This window comes from Fundulus heteroclitus, chromosome 16 (assembly GCF_011125445.2).
Source record: "Fundulus heteroclitus isolate FHET01 chromosome 16, MU-UCD_Fhet_4.1, whole genome shotgun sequence".
NCBI lineage: Eukaryota > Metazoa > Chordata > Actinopteri > Cyprinodontiformes > Fundulidae > Fundulus > Fundulus heteroclitus.
Window position 1 is genome coordinate 32811272 of NC_046376.1, and position 26686 is coordinate 32837957.

The 26686-nt window shown below is 42.0% G+C and overlaps 1 protein-coding gene across 3 annotated transcripts; it reads right to left on the bottom strand.

Moving 5' to 3' along the window:
- Positions 1-2538: 2538 nt before the first annotated feature.
- pih1d1 (PIH1 domain containing 1) lies at positions 2539-23238 on the bottom strand. 3 transcript variants are annotated; one of them, XM_036148554.1, is made up of 11 exons: positions 22925-23238; positions 17472-17568; positions 16814-16871; positions 9956-10144; positions 7993-8054; positions 7769-7850; positions 7590-7686; positions 6632-6658; positions 6461-6539; positions 3911-4054; positions 2539-2661 (listed from the first exon to the last, which is right to left on the bottom strand). In XM_036148554.1, the coding sequence occupies exons 2-11, from the start codon at positions 17547-17549 to the stop codon at positions 2620-2622; spliced, it is 858 nt and encodes a 285-aa protein (XP_036004447.1). In that variant the 5' UTR covers positions 17550-17568; positions 22925-23238; the 3' UTR covers positions 2539-2619. The 3 variants fall into 3 exon arrangements, with proteins under 3 accessions (XP_036004447.1, XP_036004446.1, XP_036004448.1); XM_036148553.1 differs by lacking the exon at positions 22925-23238 and adding an exon at positions 19286-19391; XM_036148555.1 differs by lacking the exon at positions 22925-23238 and adding an exon at positions 19272-19290.
- Between the last annotated feature and the right edge of the window lie 3448 nt (positions 23239-26686).

Genomic DNA, 26686 nt, shown 5'->3' on the forward strand with positions numbered 1-26686 from the left:
CACGCTGACCAGACAAATCTCCTCTATGGAGAAGGCTGAGATCCCCCATTGGTAAGCTGCCCGCGAGGCATAAACACTGAGAAGAATGCATAAATAAAGACTGTAAAGGGCTCCTTTAGAGGCAAGAGGAGGAATGAGGGGTCTGAGCTGAAGCACCCGATACACTTAAAAGTGTACACCTTAATTACATGCGCTCCTGAATTATAGCGCAAGGCAGCACGTCCACTGAAGCACCACTGGATGTCGTAAAACAAAATATGTTGTTACTTGACAAACAAAATAGCATGAAATAGAACCAATTGGGCAATTTTGCTACGCGTGGAAGGACTTTAAACACTTGGTTCATGTTTTGAAGGCTGGCCGCTCAAATCCCCTGTTCCGAGGGAAAGGAGGGGAGAGGAGTAAGAGCGTTCAGGCACAGAAATACAGCACATGTAGTTAAAATGTGAAGAATTTATATAAACGAAACGTATAAACAGGCTAAATGGCGTTTTAGACTGCATCTAGCGGGTCTGTTTTCTGATCCAGCATACAGCCACGACTGGTTCTGAATGAAGCCTTCATCCGGCAGACGCTCTCCCCACTTCCCTCCTGCGTACGCAGTATCGGACCGTGCCGGCTTTCTTTCATGACTGGTTAAGACCAAAATTATTTATAACTCTGATCGCTCTTCCTGCTGCTCTGTTAACAGGAACTGCAGCAGGAATGATTACTGGTGGCCACAAGCCATGAAAGAAGCTGAAACAGCTCCACAGAAGGCAGCATTTAGACTGAGCTCTGGATGGACAATACTGTGACTGATCATCCGCAGCCTAGGGGGGCCTAGTTAAGTTTATGCGTGAGAAATGCCATGTATTGCGTGTGAAGTCAGCCCTGTGCAAAGCTGTGACCGATCATGAAAGCTGGTTTCTGTAGAGGCTTGTTCCTGTCTCCAGTGGCGCTTCCAGAAATGTTTCATAGGGGTGGCCAGATGGGACCACCTAAACTCTTGGGGTGGCACCCTATTCAGTTTCATGATTTTATTCTACTGTTGTAGTAAAGCTTAAAGATGTAAATAAACGCCTACTAATATATTTTGGTTTATTGTTTGATTTTAATGTTACTAATAAACTAATGTGCATAGACCAATAACAGTATAGGTAATGTTTTCAGTTTAACAGCAATTCCTTTTTATTGTGTAATTATGTTAGGAATAAGGTGTACATTTAGTCATTCATCGAAAAACAAAATAATTACTAAAGGAAAGTGGATGCTGGCAGATACAAATAAAAGCGAGATAGAAGGTTAGGAAGAGCGGCTGCCTTGCTGGCTGTGCATAATGGGATGAAATGCTAAACTGATGCTACTACAAACTTACACTGGCGAATGGGGTGACCAGTGGGGTGGCCAGGACATGGCACAGGGTGGCCGTGGCCACCCCTAGCGGCGCCATGTTGTCTTCAGCGTCTGGTTCTGCAGACTGGTTCCTGCTATGGCTGTGGTCGTTTTCAGATTTCTGACGAAAATACAATTTGCTCTGATTGTCACTCTTCTCCAGAAATCCTGTCTGCTGCAACCAAAACTCCACCTTCCTGAGTCCATTCCAGCGGTCTGCTTTATTCTTGGAAAACATAATTTTGATTCTAGATAGACCCACATGAACGGATCAAATGAAACAGACCCCAAATGTACAAATAATCACTGAATAAAGTTAAGACCAAAATTATTTATAACTCTGATGGCTCTTCCTGCTGCTGTGTTAACAGGAACTGCGGCAGGAATGACTGATGGCCACAAGCTGTGAAAGAAGCCGAAACAGCTCCACAGAAGGCGAGGTTTAGACTGAGGTCTGAATGGACAGAGCTGTGAATGGATCATCCGCGGCTCATATGAGCTTTGTTATTTTTTTAAGTGAGGAATTCCATGTAGAGTCAGAGAAATGCGTGTCACATGGTCATTGCGTGAGAGTTGAGAGCCCTGGCTCATGCGCAGCCAGCAAGTGTAAACTAACAAGGAACATGGACCAACACTGGTGTTACGTGAGCCTGTCAGAATGATCGGCGTGTGGGACAACCAGCGGATAAGGTGATAACCCGGGAACTTAAGGGACAGAGGACGGTGAGAGCACAACCAAAACGCTGAGAAATCCCTGCCCTTCGGACCGAACAGCAGGGATTGGTTACAGTTTTTACAGGCCTGCAACTTCCACAGATATTGATTCATTTAACCTCCTTGTTCTGAATACATAATGTATGAGCTATGTTAGTAGCCATATCTGCCCTGGGTAAGACTGCCATATATCGGCGTCACCAAATCCTATGACCACCATCAGGTGGTAAATGTGAAGTGTCTTGCCCAAGGACACAACAACTGAGACGGTCAGAGTTTGACTGAGTCCGGCGGGTCCTGTAACCAGCGACCCGCCGGTTACAGGACGACCTTCCTAACTCTTGTGCCACCGTCGCTTTTTACAAAGATATCATTTTCATAAAAAATATAATTTTACTTGGCTTGGCATTTTGATACCCTAGTGTTGATTTCATATTGTTATGCAAAAAGAAACAAATATAATTTAAATTTTTTTTTATTATGACAGCACTTTTGTAACAAACATAAATAATTAGATATTCTTCAGTAGCTTCATGAAGGAGACGAGACCACTGGCATAGTGATGGTAAGAATCTGCAGGAAAGAACAGAAACAGTAAGTTTTTCACACTTGACAACTTAAGAGCTACAGATACAGTCTGCAAAATGCATGTTATGCAGGTCAAAATTTAAGCAAATAAACATCAACAACTATCATGTCTTTGAAACGTGGTTTGTATAGTGTGAGTCTACTGGGATCAGTAGTATGGAATTCACAGTGTTCTGCTGTCAGGACCACTTTAATTATTTCTGCTGTGAATTTGCTATTTTGCTTTATTTATTATTTTTATTAATTCTGGTTATTAATGCAGGTTATTAATTCTGTCGCAGTGTTTCACATGTGCGGTATCTGTGGTATGTGAAAGATGTGGCAATTTTCCACCTGCTATAAAGGATAGTAAGGTTTACAGGAGATTTATTATATATGTAAGTGGGTTCCTGTTGTTTTATCCTATCATTCCTATCTACAGGGATTTTATTTTTCCGGTATACGTCTTATTAAAACACTGAGCCCTGTGTGTAGTGCTGTTGATTCATGGCGTCAGCTTTAAACCACAGGTCCTAAATGTTCCTCTGTAACTGCAGGCATCATAGAATTGTTTGACATCCAAAACTTTACCAATTTTTAAATGACAGCTCTAGCTACTATATGTACGTGACACTGAAAAACCAGCATTCATAAAGCGCTGCCAAACAAAAAGAAATGCTTCTGTGTAAAACAATGCGTTTCTTTGAACACAGCACCACCCAGAAGAGGAAGGATTTGGTGCAGATGTGAGGACAGCATAAGTAATTGTGAGATGTCGACAAACAGCTCTTGGCACCGTTTAAGCTGTGGGAGTTCTGAAAAGGGCCTGACGTATTGCCACAGATCACATCCACCCAGGCAATGCACTATTTCTCCCACTTTCCCACAAAATTTCATCAGTCACATAATGACAGTAAAGACTTTTGATTCTCTTGATATTTGTATGGTTTTAATTTTTCTCAGAGTCCATTATGTAATTATCAGTAGTCCCTTCCTTCCCTACTGTAAACTCTGTGGCCTCTTTTACAACAGAATTATGAAATGTAAAATGAGTCGAATCATCAAATATCTGAAGAATCCCTTATGCTCCCTTACTGTTGAATAAATGGCTGAAAAAAAAAAAAAAAGCTTAACCATGAAGCAAACTGTTAAAATACTAAAGTGGACATATTTACGATTACAATGGCACATGTGGAAGAGTGACCAGGCGGCTTTGAGCATGCAGTGCCAGAATGGAGTCACCCATCTTAAATACCTGTGTGCTCTTATTGTACTGCGCCACACTGTTGTCCTGGTCAACGAAGAAAGGGTGGAAGATGTCGAGGTGGTAGAGCCATGGTCGAGCCGTCAACACAAGCTGGTCCTCCCCAACGTCGAGAACCAGGGAGCGGGATGATGACTGCATAGAGAACAAGTTCCCTCATCTGATAATAGACTTAGCAATATGTAGAATATGAGGTCACCTTGTTAGAAAACTAAGGATTAATCCAATAACGCTTGGTTTTACCCTTTTAATAAATGTTTGAAGCTGTGTTTTTCCAACATTATTTTTTATCTTTACAGCCATCTCTTTTTTTATTGGGAGTAATGTAGAAATGTTAGAAAGTCACTCCTCGCAGAGGCTTAGGCCTGCTTACTGCCAATAAAAGTATTTGTGAGCTGAAGAGTCAAAAGGTATAGTACTGACAGCAGTAATCTCCAATATATTTCATTGGGATGTCATGTTAAAAATTCCCACAAAGTAGTGTGTAAATGTAAAATGAAAGGAAAGAATTCATGCTTTTCCATGTTTACAATTTTTTTGAAAAGCATGTCTGGCATTTTTATTTAGCCTCACTGAGTCAATACTTTTAAAATACCCCTTTGGATGAAGTTACAGCTGCACGTATCTCGCAATGGCACCAACAGCATTGCACATCTACAGAACACCAGGGAGTATTGCTTCTTATTCAGCACTTTGAATTGTCTTGTTACTGAAATCTGCCATACAAATAAACCTGCCTTGGCTTGCCTTACTGAGAACCCAAAAGGCTGCCTCATTTCTTTATTGCTTTTATAATAAATTTTGTTAGTAAAACCCAACAATCAGTCTTTATTAGTTGACTCTAGTCCTTTCAAAAGCTATTGTGAAGTATTGTGGTATTTAATATCCTGTAATGTCATTGCACCCTTTATTAGACTGGATTTAAACTTCAGAATTACTCAAAGACCATTTCTTAAAATAATTATCAGGATAATGACCGAGGCAAATCTCCTAACTTTGAGCATCTATTTCAAGGTAACATTAGTAAAACCTGTTGCTATGACTTGGAACAGGTTAAAGGAAAAACCTGAGATCATGAGAAATCTGAGAAATGATTAACTAATTTTCTGCACACATCGCAGCAACTGTAAAACTTAAGTTGTTGAGCCCTCCCACTCCAAGGCACTATTGCTTTGGCTGTCAAAATAAGATCTGCTTTTATTAAGTTGGGCGATCTTGGAGCCGCACGTAGGTGCTGGGCCTGGGCCACCAGGAGGACTGGGTCCAGGGCCTGACCAGCCCGGCTGGAGGTGACTGTAGGCCCTTTTATACCGGCCCTACTCTAATTCTACCTGTGTTGGTTTGCAACAGACCCAGTATAGCCAGCACCTCCTGGGGGTGGCTTTAAGCACCACCCTCCATCTGTCAGTGTATTGCATATACAATAAAGTCTTGAATATATTTAAAGGATAAAATGATCCTTTTAAGGATAAATATCTGTATCACAAATCAGCCTGAACTAATAAATAAGGCCCAGCCTCTCTCAGCATGCACAGGTATTTCTTTGAAGGCTGGGGTCGTGGGGATTATTTTTATAGGTTGGATAGTTGATATTCGTGCTGCGCTGATTCGATTGAGTGTTCTTTGGGTTAAATCTATACCCATTATAAAATATAATTGCCGGTAAGCATAACAGATAATGAGTTTATGCAAGCCTAAAATATATCTTCATCCAATCATTTACAACCTCATAAAATAATCTTCATTTTAAATACCTCAGAGCATGTAATTCTAAGTAACCTTAACAGTCTCTCGTGAAACATTGCTTAATATCTCTGTAGTTTGCTGAGTTTATGCACTGCTCCCTTAGGGTCCCAGTTTACCGGTGAGGCTGATGTTAGCACTCTGGATGAGACACTGTAACATTTTGCTGTAGATTTGCTTCTGCATTTGGCATCATTATTCTGTGTCATGAGCCATCAGCTCATGAAACTTAACTACCTTGCATATAATGACTAGTTTTCTTTGGCATGCAGTGGATTGAGAGGTTCAAGGTGCCCAGAAAGAGGCCACACCAGCACTCCACCACTTTGTTTGAGAATTGGCATGAGCCGACATACCGGGTTTGGTTTTCTCCGAACATGGTAATGTGCATTACGGTCAAATATGTCCACTTTTGTCTCACTGGTTTAAACAACATTGTTTTAGATGAAACTTCTTGTACTAAATCTCAAGGAAATTATTCCAAACAAGCCATGCTTGTTATTTCTTTTGTAAAATGTCCTGTCACAGATTTCAAGTTCAAACATGTTCCCAGAAGCCTTTAAAATCTGAACCTTACACACCTTGGAGATTGGCAACTGTCTCTATTTTACTCTTGTAAAATAAATTTTCTTGGTGTAAAATGATGACCTTCAAGTGGCTTGGAACTGGCTTCATAAACTTTTCCAGATTGGTGAGTAGCAACAATTGGAATAACAACCCTAGCCCCTTATGTAAGATCAATGCGTCTTCACAGCAGTCCCCATTATTTTAGCGCAAAGGATCAAATGCATGTCTTACCACTCCAGGGAGCTTTATCTCTGCAATGAGGTACTCTGGGTTTCCGGTGGGAGGCTCCACAAACAGCGAGAACTCTGGTCTGAGCACAGAAAATCCAGACACCCATGTAACAACACATTTGTTACATGGGAGTAACAAATAATCATGCAGAGAAAGTAAGAGCTATCTCACCGTTTGGCACATGCAGCAGATTTTTCCCTGAGGGAGATAGATATGAGCAGGGTGAGTCACACACATGAAACATTGAACTTATGGTACCCCTATACCATAATGCATGTTCATGCATTCTTAATTCAGAACATGAGAAACTTGTACAGCACTTTTTCTCAGTGTAAAATTTAAATATTCATATCAAATTCCATGACATCTAATGTTGCCAGGAGTAAATAACATTAAATGTGCAGCTAAATTATCAAAGATCCTAAATCAATTCAATTCTATTTTATTTATATAGCGCCAGTTCACAACACACATCCTCTCAAGGCACTTTTCAAAGTCAATTCAATCGAATCGTCCAGACAAACCGCTTAAAACTTTTCTATGTAAGGAAACCCAGCAGACTCAATCGAGTCATTGACTTGGAGAATTCACTCCTCCTGAAAGAGCGTAGAGCCACAGTGGACAATCGTTCCCCTGATACTAAACATGTGTGTAGCAACAACTCCCCTTTGACAAAAAGAAAACTCCAGCAGAAACAGAACCACACAGAACTCAGTGTGAACGGCCATCTGCTGCGACCCACTGGGGTTTTGAGACACTGTAGCTGTCCCGAAGGGCAACTCTCAGATTTATTTCAGTTCATGATTTTATTTGTTCCGTCTGATGATTGCAGGGGTATGCAATGAGGCTTATGTGATAGTATGCATGTCTGGGCATGGTATAAGGAGTTAAAGTTAGGACAATTCCAATACTAAAAAGTAAGATGTATACAAATATACATGTTACTTTAGAGCTTTTGGGAGGATGGCCTATTTTCTGCGGTTTAGCTTTTAAAATTATTGCAACTAGTGCATCATAATACTTTTATTCCACCTTACAGCATTTTGGTCTCTCACACAACATCCCAAAAGTTAAATGGTAGCAATACTTTCACAAGGCATTTTAAGTGGATCCAGACAAATTGACATACGGAGGCTGCAGCTCTTGGATCACTGGCCTGCTCTTGGTCCGGATGTTCTGCTCAGTGACAGAGCCAAGGAATTTTCTGTTCTTCAGCACTTTCCAGTCTGCACATACAAAATTCATAAAAAAGGTCTCTCTGAGTTTCCCAGGACTGTAAGACAGAAATACAAGTTAGCATAAACTTACCTCTGTTTAGTTGCAGACTGTATTTGTTCTCCAGTCCCTCCACAGAAACCAGAATCACAAACTGCTGGAATAAAGGATCCTTCTGCAAGGCCCCATGACAGACATTTCATTATCTTTGTTTTTCTTTTTAGCCTAGTAGCAAAGTTAGTACGGTTACGATCGCATTTTAGATGGTTTAAAGGGCAAAACGGGGAATGTGTTAGATATGAAATGTGCCAAGTCACCTGACACCTCTGGAAGAAGTCCTGGTTGATGACGACATCATATGCTGTGCATCCCTGTGAGTCTGGAGGAAGTTTGCGACATCATGGTGTTATAATTGAAAACAGTTGACGGCTCTAAAGGCAAACAAAGAACAGTAATATTCTGCCTGCCTAAAGTAATGAACATGTCAAAACAGAAACAAATAATAGAAAAATAGGATAGAATTAGTACAGAACACACTTGTTTGCTTAGACTGGACTTTTTCACAGTTTTACAGTCTGCTGGTGATCCAACTGAAATAAAATTGATCATTGCATGACTTGTGCAAAAATACCATCAAAGCAGGATGTGTAATGCTCAGTCAATCAGAGAATCCGATATTCAAGCTAGACACGATTGTTGCGCTGTAAAAGTTTATTTCTTGATCAAAATAAAATGATAAACAAAACCTGGTGCAGGAGGAATAATGTCCAGAGTAAAACAGGGAGCAAACTGTGTAGCACAGCAGGCTGAAATAAAGCAGCAGATAATGGCTGGATGCCGGGAGCAGGTCTGAGAGACAAAACTGGGAGAAAACTGGCAGGAAATACCAGAGGCAGGCAGAAATCGTGGTTGAGATCAGTCCACGCTCGTGTCCAGAGTCAGAAACCAGCGAGGGCAAGGCCAACAGGGAACCCAAAAACGAGAAAAACTGGTCAGGAACAGCAAAACACACTAAACGCCGGACAGCAACTCACACTGCGACTTGAAGACAATCTGGCAGCTACCGGCAGGTATTTAAAGGCAGGATCCCAGCGGGGAGAAATTAAGGTAAATAGGAAGAGACATGTGGAGCTGCGTCTGCTAAGCAGCAGAGCAGAGTGGAATAGAGCAAAGAATGGTGAACCGCCGCAGGCCCAAAAAAACCCAAAACAACAAAAACACAGCACCTGCCATGGAAGCATGGCAGGTGCTGTCATAAACAGTAATAACTTGTGTTTACCGATCTTGTAGAACAAGTAAAATCTGTGTGTGAACTGTCTCTTAGATTACAAAACGCAAGGTTACAAAACCATTTTCACTGGCAGCAGTTTGAGCTCTATATTACTAACATTATATAACCGCCTACCATAGAGGTGTTGCACACGGCTTACAATATATGCCGTGCAAAATTAAGTTTGGCTCCTTTTTGGTGACTGTGGCCCAGAAAACTGGCATAAACATGTGATTGCGTAATGTTCCTTTCCCTTAGCCATAACTTCAACACAGAATTTATGCTGCGACTCAATCCGACCAAAAACCTCCAGAATCTCCCATTCTTTTTTTAAAAAAATAGTGGCACTTCTTTAGTTTAAAGAACCTGTTCACTTTGTAGGGGTCAGCTTTTAGCACACTAACACAAGGAAACCATTAGCAGTTTTCAAGGTGTTCTGAAAAGTGGAACAAGGTGGAGGAGCTAAATACAGGACAATCCTGGGGGAAAAAAAACAATGGAGGTCACAGAAGACCTTAGACTGGAGGACAATATCCTAATATAATCATATCTAAAAAAAAAAAGAAAAAAAAAAAAGAAAAAAAAGAACCTTTCCTGAATTATTTAAGCAACAAGGAACAAAAAATTTAATCAATCTGTGAATGTCAAATCGGAAATTAACAAAATAAAACATAAATCCAGGTTAGGAAGACCCCAAATTATAGATGGTGCTAACAAAACAAGAGCATTTCAGGAAACAAAATAGTGAGAAGCTTGCTCAAGTGATTTGTAAGGAAGAATGTCACATTGTTTGGCATTTTTTTGGTCACAGAGTCATGATCGACTAGCTAAACAAAGATGTGCTAATGCAAATTACGATTAAACCACAACCAGCACATCATTTACTTCCCTCACCAAAGACACTGGAGAGCTAAACAATGAAATCCTAACAGCTACCATAACCAAGATTAAATTGTCATTCCTGTACAGTAGTATGAAGACATGTGTGGGCTTTCGCTTCCGTTACGTACTGTTGTCAACTTCTGTGTGCGGCTCCCCGAGGCTCATCGGTACTCTGTAGCTGCTGGGATCCTCCGACTGGAGCAGCTCCACGAGTTCCTCTCTGGAAAGCTCAGGCGGGGGTGGGACAGAGTTTGACTGGCAGATGTTGATAAAGACCTTCTCCTTGCTTGGCTCTGAGAACGTCTTCACACAGACACCTACGTCGAGCAAGATTACAGATTGAAAGGAAAAGAGAAGATATATGCAAAGGGTATGAAAAAGAGAGCACTCTACTTCCCAAAAAAAGGTCTCATAGCATTAAACCCATCCAGGTTACACCTATCGTTGATTATTAAACAAAAACTGAATCAAGATTTTTTTTTAAAAAGCAGTGTGAAAGACAAACCCCATAACGAGCGAAGAACCGCCCTTTGGCAAGGCAACTTTTTGTCTTCAAAACATTTAATTAGTTCAGGATGCGAACTGTAGCCAGAGAATTCAGGAAGACACATTTCTTTCTTTTTTAGCCATTCAACTTCTGTTTTGCCCTGTTGGATGACCCAAGGTTTAAAGCTATAATCGGTAATCCTGTTCAGAAACAATTTTTATTATACTGAGTAAAATGGTCCTTCCATACAGAAAGTAGTAAATACGTTATGCATTCACAAAAAGGAGGTTAAAGAAGTTGTTTTCTGCGGGAGCTGCGGGCCTCTAAAACAAGTTTTGTTTGAGGTTGGCTATCTATTGGTTGTCCCACATGCCAATCATTCTGACGCACTCAAGTAACACCAGTGTCTGTGCTTGTTCTATCATAGTTTCCGCTCGCTGGCTGCGCATGTGCACTTCTAATGTTTTTGTATCCGGTTAGGTTAGGGTGACCAGACGTCCCCGATTTTCGGGGACAGTCCTCGTTTTGGACCACCTGTCCCCGGCTAAAGCCGTCCCCGGAAATGTCCCCGATTTTATCATCCGAATGAGGGGGAAAATGTTGCTTGTAGACTGTTATTACGGTAGAGCTGCTGCGAGCAGAAACAGGTGTTACCGTAGCTGGTTGCGCTGCAGATAACAAAGATGAGGAACAGAGCACACCACTAGATGAGCGGTAATGATCATTTTGGATGTCAGCTGCCATTAAAACACAAAGAAGTGTATTGTTCTCTGATGAGTCCACCTTTACTGTTTTCCCCACATCTGGGAGAGTTACGGTGTGGAGAAGCCCCAAAGAAGCGTACCACCCAGACTGTTGCATGCCCAGAGTGAAGCGTGGGGGTGGATCAGTGATTGTTTGGGCTGCCATATCATGGCATTCCCTTGGCCCCATACTTGTGCTAGATGGGCGCGTCACTGCCAAGGACTACCGAACCATTCTGGAGGACCATGTGCATCCAATGGTTCAAACATTGTATCCTGAAGGAGGTGCCGTGTATCAGGATGACAATGCACCAATACACACAGCAAGACTGGTGAAAGATTGGTTTGATGAACATGAAAGTGAGCCGAAATTGTCAAGTCAAAGGAACTCAAGGGCCAAAAATTAATAAAAACATTTTTTAAACCAAACAAATATGTTAATTTGCTTGCGCTACAAAATATGATAATTTAAATACATAAATTAGTCAGTTGTAGGAAATGAACGTTTAAATCACTGTATATCCAAAGTTTAAAAAAAGAGTTTTGCTTATTTGTCGTATTAAAAGATGGTCGTCCAGTTTGCAAATTATTTTGAATAATTTAATTTGACTCTTTAACAATAATGAACTGTTTTTGGTCCAGCAATATCAGAACAGTATTTGGGTTGGTTGTTCTTTGAAAACACTTGCTGTAATTAGCCAATTTAATAATTTAGTTCAAAGCAGATTTTAATGCACCAAAGTCTGAATTTGAGTCATTAAATTTCATTGGATAGATGTTACTATGAAATTAAAGGCATACTATGCAACATTTTTCAGTTCACTTTGGACATGCCTGCCCTACACCATACTAATAAATTATTGTGGTCTAAAACCAGGTGTTTCAGTTTCATTGTCCAACCCCTGTAATATACCCTCTTCTCTTATTTCATCCAGACCTCTGAATACACTGGCTGATGGCTCTTCAGACACAGAAGGCCTTGAAGAAACCAGAGGTGATCTCACGTTAGCTGACTCACTGACCAAAGTTAACTCACCTTATCCACCTTATTTTCGAACGCGGAAGTAACTCTGGGTCCAACTTCCGTTTGTGTGTGCCGCACTTCCGTTTCAGCGCTTCCCTCGGCCAAATAACATTAGTTTGACTGAAATGATCAACTATCGCGGCAACATTGTCAAAAATTGCAGAGCAATCAAAGTGGCAGGTCAGGGCCACAGCTTCAAACTATTCATGACTGAGAGGATGGCATGAAGAAGTGGCCTCATCTAACGTACGAGGACATTTTAGCCTGTTTTGTGTCGTCACTTGGCGCGGACGACTCTGCAGTGCGACTTTACCGAAGCGAACCTACACAGTGAAAAAGTTGGATTGGTGTTAATTAATAACAAGGATAACCTGGTATTCATGGAGGCTGATGTCCGTTCAAGCCAAAACTAGTCCGACCTTCATGCCGCAGGATCCTGACTACATCAACCGGCTCTACTGAGACGACCGCTGTGACCACGTACTGGCTGTTGGCTCGTTGTGATTAGATTGCTGGTCAGTTAATTTTGTAATGTTTGGGATTAAACTGATGTTATAAGTGGACATCTAAACATTCTGCCCACTTCATGTTTTGGCTTAAAATTTAAAATTTAAATTAATAGTTTAAATCGTGTGCTCCTCTGTCGGTCTTTTGTCCACAAAATGAAAACAACAAACATACGGTCGTTTTGGTGGTTTCTTCAGATTTTAAGCTTTTAACCACAGGCGAAGGGATTCCTCCTTCTTCGGCTGAGGGTGAATGAAGTAGGGCGCGTCGTATCCACAGCTCTTGTACACGGTCGATGATTAAAACACTCCTGCTCCACGTAAACCTTTCTTTTACACCCGTTATTATGACAGCCTCTAACCGGACAAACGATCCCGGTCTTCCTCGAAGTCATAATGCTGAGTAATTTGAGACGAAGTAGCTGCATGAGCCGCTTCTCAGCTAGCTAAACACTGACAGGAAGTGAGCGGGCGGAAGTCTCGCACACACAAACGTCAACTCGCTGCCTCCATGTTTCCGTCAAAAATAAGGTGGATAGGCGCAAACAACATACTTGCACATCAACTACTACCATACACATAATGTAGTTATACACACTTTATATAAGTTTATACATGCTCATGCTGCACTACACACGCAATCACTTGCATTCATGTCAAGGGGATTTCCAAGTCTGTGCTTTTTTGAACATGTTTAACACCTTTGCACCTCAGATCACCACAATGCATTTTCTTGTCTCAAACAGGCTCTAAGAACCGCTCCACCTCTTCCTGAACTTCAGCAGTTCCTGCGCTTCCTGCCTTTCATTACTGGACAGACGGATTAATCCAGATGTGTCTGACCTCAGTAACCAGCCAGATATACCTGAATTAATCAGTCTGTCCAGTAATGAAAGACAGGACACAAAGGAGCTGCTGAAGTTCAGGAAGTAGTGGAGCTGTGCTTAGTGCCCATTAGTAGGAGAAATTAATCTGAGATGCACAGGCTCCTGATGCGGTCAGTTGACAGTAAGAAACATATCCTTTACATGCGGGCTTGACCGCTACTTCTTTTTGATATTAACGCAGAAAAACCTATTTCTCATAGGTATGTAGATGTGAACAGAATAGGGTTGTCAAAAGTATCGATACTCAAAAAAGTACCGATACTAAAACTTTGTATCCGGATACGATACTCATTTTCAAAAGTAACAATACACAAGCATAGAGTTAATACGTTTACATAAATGTTAGTGACTGAAAAGTGTTATTTTTTCTCTTGAAAACACAGAATGAAGCAGAGAGAAGTAGACCTGCGTCCAAACACCAAACACAGCCGGCTCTACCATCTATGTCTGACCAACAACGGAAATATGATGCTAAGTCCCCAAAAGCTATGAAAATTAACAGAGCTGTGAGTACATATGTATGGATCAGTTTCCTATTTACACTGTGGAGAAACTTGGAATGTTTCTGACACAGTAAAGGAGAATGAACACAGGAACATTAAAAGATATGACCTTTAAAGAACAAGAACCCCTCTCCAAGGCCCTTTAAATGATGCCAGATCACCTCTTAATTTGGGCAAAACAAAACTTTATCACCGATGGTGTCCTGAATGTGCTATGCAGCAAGGTTATTATGACTTTGAAGTGTTTTGCTCAAAACAAATTTCCAACAACTTAAGGTATCCTCTTCCCTCCCGGAATCACTTTATGTACAGTGAAATCCCAGAGCTGTACAACACACTTACAGAGGAACACATTGACATACTTGTATTTGTAGCAAAAAACCTGCAAGCAGCAAAGCAAATTCAGGCCAGTTCTACCACCAGTGGCACCTAAACAGTCATTCATCTAGAGTGCAGAATAGAGAAAAATGCACTTTCTGAACACTGTGTGATTGAATAATTCTATGCACTTTTCAGTTTCAGACTTTTTTGTAACAGGTGCAGCTGCTGAGAATACAGCATTTATTTTTGTTTGTTAACTGGTTTGGCCAGTGTCATTGTTATGAGTGTAAAGCATAGCCAAGGAAGGAACACAAAATTATTATTATTATTATTTTTTTTAATCAAACTTGCTTGATACTGTGCACAGCATACAACCTCAAAATATTATTCTGTTTATGAATTTATTTGTATTTTATTAATAATAAAAATATTTCTGTTAAATTTTGGGGACTTTGTTTTTATTCTTGTGGCATCGAAAATGGTATCGATTATCAAATATTTTCCTGAGTATCGGTATCGAGTTGAAAACTTTAGTATTGTGACAACCCTAGAACAGAATGAATATTTGTTGCACATTTTTGAAAACGTGGGGGAACTCTGTCTCCACAGACAGCCACAGGTATGGAATAAATGTTGGTATTTACTTTTTAATTTTTCTATTGTCACTCTCCCCTTAGGGGGCGGCAGAGCTCTTTGAGCCCCACAAAATTGGAAAGCCCTGCTAACCACCCACGCAGCTACTACTCTCCCCCTACCCCCTCCTTTTCCTTTTCCATGCCTCAGTGTAACTACCGCAGGAGACAGGGCAGGAGGTGACAGTCATCTCCCATGCAAACACTGGGATGAACCCACCCGCCCAGACCACATCCACCGCAGACTGTGCAGGAGGGTTCGCAGCTGTGGGGGACATCCTGCATTATCCCAGTGCCAAAGGTGAAGCATCCCAGGACGCTCAATCACTATAGGCCAGTGGCACTGATATTGTATATCACGAAAGCATTTGAGAGGCTGGTTCTACAGCAGCTGAGGACCCAGGTGAGCATTTACATGGATCCTCTGCACTTTGCTTACTGGGCCACAGTTGGTGTGGATGGCGACATCCTTTTCCTGTTCAGTGTTTCCCCCAGGAATTAGCTTAGGCGAGGCGTTGAGTTGTCGGACCGGCGGGGCGGAAGGGGGGTGGGGGGTGCGGTTGGGTTGGTGGAGAAGACAAGCTTTGTGCGGACGTCCGGCGGAGCGGGGGGTTTGGGGGGTGGAGAAGACAAGCTTTGCACGGACGACCGGCGGAGCGGAGCGCCTGTTTTTTCACTGCCATTCACTATATGCACGCGCGAAAACAGCAACAAAAAAAATGCTTTTTTTTTTTTTTTTTTTGGAATGTTGGCGAGGCGGTAGCGTGAGTTAGCGCTGCGGGAAACATAGAGCTGCTTCACACCTGGAGGAGTCAGGGAGCTCAGCGAGAGGGATATTCTTCGACTTCTCCACTACATTTGAAACCATCCAGCCCTCCCTGCTTGCAGAGAAGCTCCATGTCATGCAGGTGGACCACAACATGGTGACCTGGATTACAAACTACTTATCCAGCAGGCCACAATATCACAGACTGTAGTCAATACTGTCTGATGTGGTGACAGGAAGCACTGGTGCACCCCAGGGAACAGTGCCGTCACCATTCCTTTTCGCTGCTGACTAGCTGACTACAAACACATGAACACAACTTTAAACGGTGCGTAATAGCACAACACACAACACCAGCAAATGCCATCTCCAGAAATTCTCCTCTATTGAGCGCGATGAGGCGGAGTACAGAGGTGTGGCGGAGAGCTTTGTCCATCTCAAGCTCAACATCACAAAAACCAAAGAGCTGGTGATGGACTTCCGGAGGAGCAGAGCCAAATGCATTTCCTACAGAAGCTCAGGCCCTTCAATGTTATTATTGTTTATATCATTTATAGTCATTATTGTTAGCTTTTATTGCTGTTATCGCACAGGAACAGCAATGCCTTTATCTTTTTTTGTTTGTCTTGTATCTGCTGCTACTGTGACAATATGACTCTCCCCTTCGGAAATCAATAAAGTCTTTATTCTATTCAATTCATTATAGCTCCACTGCTCTCACCGTAGACTTTCAACATGGCTGAGAGTTGCATGAAGCGAACCATCTTCATGTTTATGAAAAGAAGAGGAAGGCCTCAGTAGAAACTGAGACCAGAGTGGATTTGGGAAATTTGTAATACGTAAATTCCCTGAAGAGTGAGGTGAAGCCAGTCTTACACATGGTCCTTTATCGAAGGACCTTCTGGAAAAAACACTTAAAATGTAGTTTTAAGTGATGAACAAAATTTCTCAAATGAACCTTTAGAATGGCAGAATTACCCCCCCCCCCCCCCAGTAAATGTAGGTTTTGCTTTTCACAGGCTCTTTTCGTACTTTAAATAAAGTCAGCAATGAGCAAACATGCTTTGTTAAGGACCACATCCTTCAGTATTATTGGATCATTCTAGCAAAGGCTTACCTGGTTGAGGCCGGATAACTTTTGAGTCCTGAGTTTCAGTCTGCAGATTTCCCATTGTCTGCACAAATGACAGTTAAGGTAAGATTAAAGCAAAGAGCAAAAAGATTATCTATATCTTTAAACAAGTCTTGGTGTGCTACATCACAACAGAGCTTTTCACCAACCTCAGATGGTCCATAATCGCCTATCGAAGAATAAAGAATCACTAATTATTGCATCCTGATGTGTGTGTGTGTGTGTGTGTGTATGTATGTATGTATAAAGTTTATTTTGATTCTGATCACAGTCCACTAGTTGTCAGACTGAGGGATGGGGAGCAATACCCATTATTGCAACCAAGAATGGGTAAGTCATGGCTGACTTACAGCATAGTGACTGAAACTGTCCAGCAATCATTTCTGAATATGCTTTGACATAAACCCTTTCCCTAAAACACAAAGTAGGATTAAAGGGTCCTTTCAGCATCTTAATGTGTTTTGTGAAAGGGCAGATGTGATGAGGGAGGTAGAAATCTCTTCGCCTCAGTTAAGCTCCTGACTTGCCAAGCCAGGTAGACATAGGCCTCACGCCCAATGACCTTATACCCTATAATAGAATTACTTGTACATTGAATACTGACAGAAAAGCAGACCGGATAGAATAATGCAAGGATAATTACCTGTAACAGTAGCTGATGGTAGAGCTCCTCTTGCTGCTGTAACTCCAGCTCAGAGTTGAGAAGGGATGAGTCAGTCATCCTCAGTTTGAGCTCAATGCTGCCAAGGTGAACATACAAAGAAAAACCCCAATCAAGGGACGCAGATCATCTACTATTGCCATATGACATAGAAAAGATTCCTGGATCAATGTGTGTTTCTGTGCTTTTTATGTCTCTGCTCTGTCTTCTCTAAGTCCCAGTGGGTCGATGCAGATGAGCGTTCACACTAAACCTGCTTCTGCTGGAGGTTTTCCTTCCTGCTAAAGGGGAGTTTTCCTCTCCACTGTCGCTTCATGCTTGCTCAGTATGAGGGATTGCTGCAAAGCCATTGACAAAGCAAATGACTCTCCCTGTGGCTCTATAATCCTAATAATAATTATACATCTATACATCCATCCACTTTCTTACACCCTTATCCCTGAATGGGGTCATGAGGGTTGCTGGTGCCTATCTACAGCTGTCAATGGGCGACAGCCAGGGTACACCCTGGACAGGTCGCCAGTCTGTCGCAGGGCAACATATAGAGACAAACAACCAACCATTCTCACACACACTTTTTAGAGAGACCAATTAACCTAACAGTCATGTTTTTGGACCGTGGGAGGAAGCCAGAGTACCTGGAGAGAACCCACACATGCACAGGGAGAACATGTAAACTCCATGCAGAGAGACCCAGGGTGGACTTGAACCCAGGACCATATTGCTGCAAGGCAGCAGTGCTACCCACTGTGAAGATCATAATTTATATATATATATATATATATATATATATATATATATATATATATATATATATATATATATATATATATATATATATATATATATCAGCGCTTTTCATTCATCTCACAGCAAGGTGTAGGATACTAGCAGGGAAGTAATACATGTAACGCCATAAGTAAGAGGCTGGTATAGTGTACAGAAACATCTGTTCAGAATATCAACTGGAGACCCCCAGGTCAAAATTGGAGTCACCTCCCAAGGTGGTGGAGAGTGACAGAGCTATGGTCATGTGGGACTTCCAGACAAAATGGTAATGGCTAACCAGCGGGACATGGTAATCATTGATAAGCAGCAGAGGACAGCTGATGTCACCATACCAAGTGATGGAAACATCAGGAAAAACAAACAGCACGAGAAACTGGAGAAATACCAAGGGCTCAGGGAAGAACTAGAAAGAGCCTGGAAGGTGAAGACAACAGTGGTGCCCGTGGTCAATGGCTGAGTAACTTCAACAAATACCTGGAGAAACGTCAAACATGCATGTGTGCTGCACTAAATAAGGCTGTAGTTAGGGAGTGAAACCTTTATAAACGCGGATTTTCTTCTGGAGTTATTTAACACAGCGGGTTTGTCAGCACACGAGAGAAAAATACTTAAGAGCATTGCAGGAAGTTCTAAAGCTTTTTCTCTGCAAAATGAAATCGATTACGGCTCCAAAAACATAAATGTAATATAGACGTGTCATTTTTTTCCTTTTACATCGAACTTTGATGTTTGGTGTGGCACAAATCCACAAATATGCACTACAGACCTCTCAAAAAAGGACAAGTGTTTTACTATTATCATCGTAAATATTACCAAACAAGTCACAAGTTCAAATAAATTAAAAGAGAGCTAGTTGCACCCGGTAACCCAGCGTGTGCTTGCTAGCTCCCAAGTCGAACGACTTCCTGCTGGGAACAAACATGCTGGTAAAGCTTTCTGCGGCGTATTCGTTTGGTTTTTATACTTTCACACGTCTTAACACGCTTTACTTACAAAGCTTTACTTACTCTAGAATCACAACAGAAGTAGCCGATGCACACCGGGTTATCTTCCGCGTAGCAACAACCGTTTCCGCTGCGAGCCCTTCAGAATAAAAGCACCAGAAGCGACCCAGAAACGCGCCGGCGCCGAAAAGGCAGGTTCACTGAACAGTGGCGTGTCTCACGATGGGACGTTCCCATCGTGAGACATGAGGAAGATATCCAAAGTGCAGCCAACCATATGTTGAAGAGACGTCATAACATCACATGTATCTATGCGACTACAATATTCAGCTTGACACCTATTTAGAATCAAGAAGCAAGTTTTTTTTCATTATGTAACCATATTGCAATTTTGATGAGGCACTGTCTCAGATTCACACATGGACACAAATTAAACCCATCCATGGAACAATCAAAGAACGAGCTTTCATAATACCCTTAACAAAATGCAAAAAAAAAAAAAAAAAAAAAAAAAAAAACACACTACGAAAGAAGCTACATTTACTATATTCAAAGCTTTGACAGATTGCCTCAGGTCAGAATTCCTGCTTGTCAGCAGCTTAACAGTACTTCAGCAAAGCACGTTTCAAAGTAGGATGATTGTTTTGTTCAGAACCTTTTTAACTGACAATATTTTGAAAAGAGGGTTTGGCAAGCAAATATTACAGTAATTAGACTGGATTCCACTAACTTTACGTCAAAGCCTTCCCAAAAGCCATAGACGAGAAAAAAGCAGAATACAAACACAAGAAGGTTATATCATGATGCAAAATGGCATTGCATGACTATAGAGTCACAAGAAACTGTTCCTGAGTATTTTGATTTAATGCTCCTGAATCGTTTTCCTGATGGAAGTGGGACAAACAGTACATAGCCCTGGTGGACGGGACCTGTGGCAACACATCTGGCCCTTTTCTGGACTCTTGCAGCATAAACCTATCCAGATCTTGTGGACAGCATCCCACAATCCCCTCTGCTGTTCTCACCACCCATGCTAAATCCTCCCTCTCCTGTGCGGTGCGGTGCAGCGCCAATACTACACTGTCACGCTGAGACTCAGGATGCTTTCAATTGAGGCCCGACAGCAGTCATCCTGAAATGGACCTAGGTCTTGTCTTCTGACTCATTTATACATCTTCATTCAAATCATTCCTTTGTAGCTCTTTGTAGTTCTGCTGGAACTTGAATTTCTCCCCCAATTGCCAGTCCTCTGTACACTTTGATAGGTAAACTTCCAGGTCTATCCAATATTTAGCTCCATTGCTCTTCTCACCAGAATCCTGACTTGTCAGATCTGATAAATTTCCCTGTCCCTGGTCATAAAAATGGTACTCACAGCATGATGCTAAGATACCATGTGTCCCTATTAGACCAAGTGTTCTTATCTATAGATTGGAAAACATTCTGAGGAGCAAAATTTGGACACTGCCACAGATGTAATCACAGATTATATAAAATTCTGTGTTGATATTGTGATACCAACAAAAGAAACCAAGATTTACCCCAATAATAAGCCTTATATCACAAGGGAGGTTAAAGACTGCATTAACCAGAAAAAAACAAGCTTTTAAGAACAATGATCGCCTACAATTAAAATCTATACAAGAGGAGCTAAATCAGAAGTTTAAAAAAAGCAAAAGAAGATCATAAGAAGGCTATTGAGAAAAATTTGATATCCATGAACTTAAAAGACTTGTGGAATTCTATGAAATTGGCTGTTAACATGAAACCTTCACAAAAATGTATCTATGCTGTGGATGAACTGGCAAAAGCAAATGAACTGAATGCCTTTTATGGACAGTGTGATAATCGTGATTTTTCTGCTGAAAATAGATGTGGTCCCACAGGAATGAGACAGAATTTATTTTGATCATGTTACTGTCAATAAGATATTCAAGCAGGTCAATGTCAATAAGACCACAGGTCCAGATGTGATTTCAGCTTTCTTACTAAGAACTTTTGCAGATGAATTGACACATTCTTGGAGATCAATTTTTCAGAGATCTGTTGATACTCATACAGTACCATCTTTGTGGAAGCGGGCAATTGTTATACCTGTTGCCAAAAAGCACTGCCCACAAGAGAACAAAGACTTTTTAATTTAGACCTATCGCTTTGACATCTGTTGTAATGAAGTGTCTTGAAAAACTGGTGGTAAATTGTCTAAGATCAGATGTGGGTCCACAACTCGATCCTTACCAATTTGCTTATAAATGTAGGAGAGGCACTGATGATGCTTGCAATGGCATAGTGCATCTAGTGGCTAAACATCTAGAAAACCCCAAGGCTTATGCTACACTGCTTTTTGTTGATTTTAGTTCGGCCTTTAATACTCCACTCATGACCCCACTCATATTCTTTATTCAGAGTATCAGTTTCTTTCTTCGGGTCGACGTCTTAGAGTCCCTGCCTGTAGATTGAACCACTATAAGAACTCATTTGTTCCGCTTTCCATTAAAGCAATAAACAGCATCAAGCAGTAAATTGAGGAATAGGCAATGATAAACATTTAAACTAAACTGACATGCTTTTTTTATGTATTCATTATCTCTTATGACAGATTTTTTAAAGGAGGGTTTTTATACATTTTTATTTTATTCTTCTAATTTTTTATTGTGAATGTAATGTAACAGGCTTCTTTATGTATCTATTTATTGTCTTCTAATGGAATTTCTATAGTAGTGTTTTTATGTGTGAATGCAGTGTGACACATAGTTTGGACTATGTAGCAGCCAGAGTCTGTAGCCAAGTCAAATTTCCTTTGGGACAGTAAAGTTAGTCTAATCTAATCAAACAAAAACAGTAGGTTGAGCAGTCAGAACCAGTTGAAAGGAAAGCAGGATGCCAAACACAATATGCTCTTAAGAGACCGAATCCTGTTAGTGGAATCAGAGGCTCCAAGCAAAGAATCACTCACAGACAGCTACTAATAGCAAACAAGTGCCACGTCTGTATATTTTCTTTATGACTTCACAAAAGACCAACCAGACCCTTAGTGTGAGGCAATATCAGGAGCAATGAATAGCGCAGGACCATGGCCCATGGAGAGCCCTGCTAAGCCTAGGCAATGCCCACCAGCTACTGCATACACTCCCATCCCAAACAACCTTGTATGTGTGTTGTAGGACTGTATATGCTGGCGACCGCATGAGGGATTAAGCGGTTTGGAAAATGGATGGATATATATATATCCATCCATTTTCCAAACCGCCTAATCCCTCATGAGGTCACGGGGTTGCTGGTGCCTATCTCCAGCATTCACTGGAGGAGAGGCGGGGTACACCCAGGGCGGGTCGCCAGTCTGTTGCAGGGCATATATATATATATATATATATATATAGATAGATAGATAGATAGATAGATAGATAGATAGATAGATAGATAGATAGATAGATAGATAGATAGATAGATAAAGATATATACATATGTATAACTTGTCATGTTCGGCTTGAAATGTTTTGCCCACATGCAGAAAACACTCGGGAAAACAGGTAAATTAAAAAGGGTTTATTTAACTAAGGAACACAGAGGAGACTCAGCTACTGTAGGACAGAGCACGAACGGGGCGTCAGGCAGGTGGGAGACCGGGTAATCTAGAAGGACAAGAGGATCAGTTGACTGCAGGAGGGGACAGCGGGTGATGTGCTGCTGAGCAACGCTTACCTCTCAGTGAGGTGACCAGACCGGGGAGGTGGTGATGTGGACTCGATGTTGGTCTGGTGATGGAATCACAGGTGTCCGGGAGACCGGGGAATGGAGGCGGCAGCGGATCTGAGCAGCACCGGGGGATCCAGGTATCCAGACCAGCGAGAGGAACCAGCTTGTGTCCGAGGGAGGTCTGGGTCCGGAGGAAGGAAACCAACTTGGGGGAAACTCAGAGGAATCCACGAGGTGAACCAACTTGAGAGGATGAGTGTAGGATCTCGAACGAGGAAGCCACGAGAGGGAGGCGTCGGGACACGGGGAGGAACCTGAGAGACACAGAGGTAAGACTTTTAACAACTATGGGTCGATCGAAAGGCTAGAGGCCGAAACTGGTTTGCATACCACGACGGTAACACTCTGGCATCCTCCCGCTGTCTGAGCACGGTTCTTATAGTGCTGTCTGGTGCTGCTCAACGCCTGCAGGTGTGTGGGCTCCGCCCACCCGTCAACCACGAACACCTGTGGAGAAAGCAGCAGAACCGGCAGCAAGCTGCACAGCCCTGCTGACCGAGTCCTGACATAACTATAGATCCAAATAAAGTGATAGTGACTTGTGCAAGAACAGTGCAAAGAATGCATAAATATCAGTTACAGAGAGGGGGGGGGGGTCTGAATCACTGAGGGAGGCGTTTTAGAGATTGATGACCACAGGCAGGAATGATTTCCTGTGGCGCTCGGTGGTGCATCTGGGTAAGAGGAGTCTTCTGCTGAAGGAGCTCCTCTGCTGGGTCAGTGTGTCATGGAGAGGGTGTGAGACATTGTCTAAGATGGACTGTAGCCTGGACAGCATCCTCCTCTCTGCCACTGTCGTCAGAGTGTCCAGCTCCTCCCCCACAACATCCCCCGCCCTCCTGATCACTTTGTTCAGTCAGTTGTTGTCGGCAGCCCACAGCCCACAGCCCACTGCCCCGGCATGTGACAGCAAAGAAGAGCGTGCCGGCAACAACAGACTCATAAAACATCCTCAACAGCTTCTCACAGATGTTAAAGGACCTCAGCCTCCTCAGAAGAAGAGTCGGCCCTTTTTGTAGACCGCCTCGGTGTTTCCAGTCCAGTCCAGCTTATTGTTAAAGTACACTCCCAGGTACTTATACTCCTCCACAGTGTCCACAGGGACCCCCTGGATGGAAACAGGGGTCACAGGTGTTTTTGTCCTCCTCAGATCCACTATTAGCTCCTTAGTCTTTGTCACGTTGAGCTGCAGATGGTTCAGCTCACTCCAAGTGACAAAGTTGCCTACCACTGTCCTAAATTCACTCTCATCACCCTTTTCAATGCAGCCAACTATTGCTGAGTCATCAGAAAACTTCTGAAGGTGGCAGGACTCAGTGCAATAGTTGAAGTCTGAGGTGAAAAGGGTGAAGAGAAAGGGGGAGAGGACAGTCTCCTGAGGGCCCCCAGTGTTGCTGACCACCCTGTCAGACACACAGGATAGCCATCTCCCTCTCTCAGGACAGTTTCCTTTTGATGTGGCTGCAAATAATAAGATAATCTAAATTGTTGTTAAACATTATGACTTCTGCAGCAGCATTAGGGCTTCGTATCTCTGACCTGAATAGCTGACTGCTTTCAGGAAACAATTACTACTGTAATTTAGTTCCAAATGCCCTGCAGGAAGAAACTGGGACCCGCCTCAGAAAGCTGAATGTGTCAGGGGGTCTGGAAACATTACATCAGGGAGTGTGCAATTTCCCAATTTCTGTTAAAAATAGCAGACAACAAGGTCATCTTTGCTGTTTTCAGATTCAGTAAATAATAGTAGTCCTCTGTAACAAGCAGAGAATACAGTGAGGTTTGCAGGATTTTGTAGACTGGTGTCGGCGGGACTGCCTCCAGATTAATGCAGGTGAGCCCAGGGAGTTGCTGGTTGACTTCTGCAGCGGGAAAGCAGGCCCATCCCACACCAGTGTCCATTTAGGGAATGCATATTGAGATGTTGACATCCTATAGGTACCTGAGTGTGCACTTGAACAACAAAATAATTTGGATCCACAACAGCACTTCTTCATAGGAAGGCCTAGAACAGGCTGTACTTGCACGTAAGTGGACATCTAAGAGCCTCCAGAGGGGAAAAACTGTTGTGAAAGGAAGCTGAAGTCATTCTGTTAAAAAAAATAGGTAAGAAAGTTGGGGGGTACAAAAAGGATAAAGACAATAAGTCGACTGGAAAAGGGTCAAGATGCTTATAACCAAGCCAGCTGACAGCTTTGCTAGGGCCCGGGACAACGCGGTCTTTTTGGGGCCCCCCTCTACACCTGCCGCCACCACACACACACACACACACACACACACACACACACACACACACACACACACACACACACACACACACACACACACACACACACACACACACACATGCCAAAAAAAGTTAGCTTAACTGTATACTTCATGACCTGGAAATCTCTGTATTTTATATTGAATATTTTCAACCCATCTATTGAATTTAGTGCACTGGTTGATCTTTTCTTTATAAGAGAACAGCAAGCACTGCAGCCAAAATATGGCCTTTTTTGACCTGCTGTTTATCAGCCAGTCCATAACAATTTTTTCCCTTTCATTGCAGGACGTAGAATTTGTTAGATACTTTGGGAATTCTCTACCCTCTGAATCTCTGAGAAAGGCTTCCTTTTTCCCATTAAATGCACAACATTCACTCAATCAGAATCAGTCAGTTTCTGATCGAGATCGGGATCATCCCAGGATAAATAAATAAAGGATTAGCTAATGTTATCTTATATTTAATAACACTTTTTAATAGGATAAATGTACTGGGTTCTTTCAAGGTCTTAATTAAATTTTCTGTGTGGGCTCCAGTAACATATGATAGATAATATCTACTTTGAAAGTTAACATGAACTGCTGCTGAAGATGACCACTCTTATCTACCTGGATGTTCTCTGGTAGACTGAAACGCCTCAGTCAGTGATGTCAGTCTGTGGGTCTGGGTCTGTCGGGGCAATTAAAGAAGTTTTGTCTCCTCTCTCCATTTCTGTGGCTCGACGTTTTCTTGCTCATGGTTTTTCACGTGCTGCACGTGTGACCTAAGATGCAGCTGTATATGATATTCTGAACTATAGGTTATTGAAAATAGGATGCTAACAGCCCACAAACCATTTCTTTTTTTTCACAGTGTCCTGTCTAGCAATGTGGCAATATGAATTGATGTCTTAATGACAAATAGAGCTTGACAGATTTTGCTTTCACAAGTGGAGCAATCAGCTTTCGCCATAGTGCATAGTGCTCCGCTCCACAAACCATTTCTAAACTTGCCGTGAACAATAAAGCAATGAACAAAAAGTTAACTCCACAATTATGTATTTTCGTATTATCATGACAGTGTCCCCCACTGGGTAGTCCAATGATCTTAGAGCATACAGTGACAGCTCTCTATAGATGGTTTCTGTGCTGCAGGCTGATGTACTGAAACCAGCACATTACAGAGCATGTTATGACACTCTCTATAAAATAATACCAGAAACACCAGTATTATGCTTTTCTTGACTTCAAAATAGTTTAGCTTCCTGAGGAAGCTACTTGCTCCACAGGTTCCCCATGAATGCTAGAGGTGATCACTGATCTGTCTGCTTGATGGGAAAGGTCACCTCCATCCCCTCAGTTTTAGTCACATTTAGTTGCAGATTTGAAATGTCATACCAGTACACAAACTCCTGCAATACCTGATCATGATTGAGCTCTGGGTCTGACAATAGAAAAAGG

Coding starts and splice junctions, on each gene's coding strand:
- pih1d1 (XM_036148554.1), bottom strand. CDS start 17,549: ATGACTGACTCATCCCTTCTCAACTCTGAGCTGGAGTTACAGCAGCAA. Junction 7,687..7,768: donor CAGTCTGCAACTAAACAGAG/GTAAGTTTATGC, acceptor TTGTATGTGCAG/ACTGGAAAGTGCTGAAGAAC. Junction 4,055..6,460: donor AGATAAAGCTCCCTGGAGTG/GTAAGACATGCA, acceptor TTCTCTATGCAG/TCATCATCCCGCTCCCTGGT.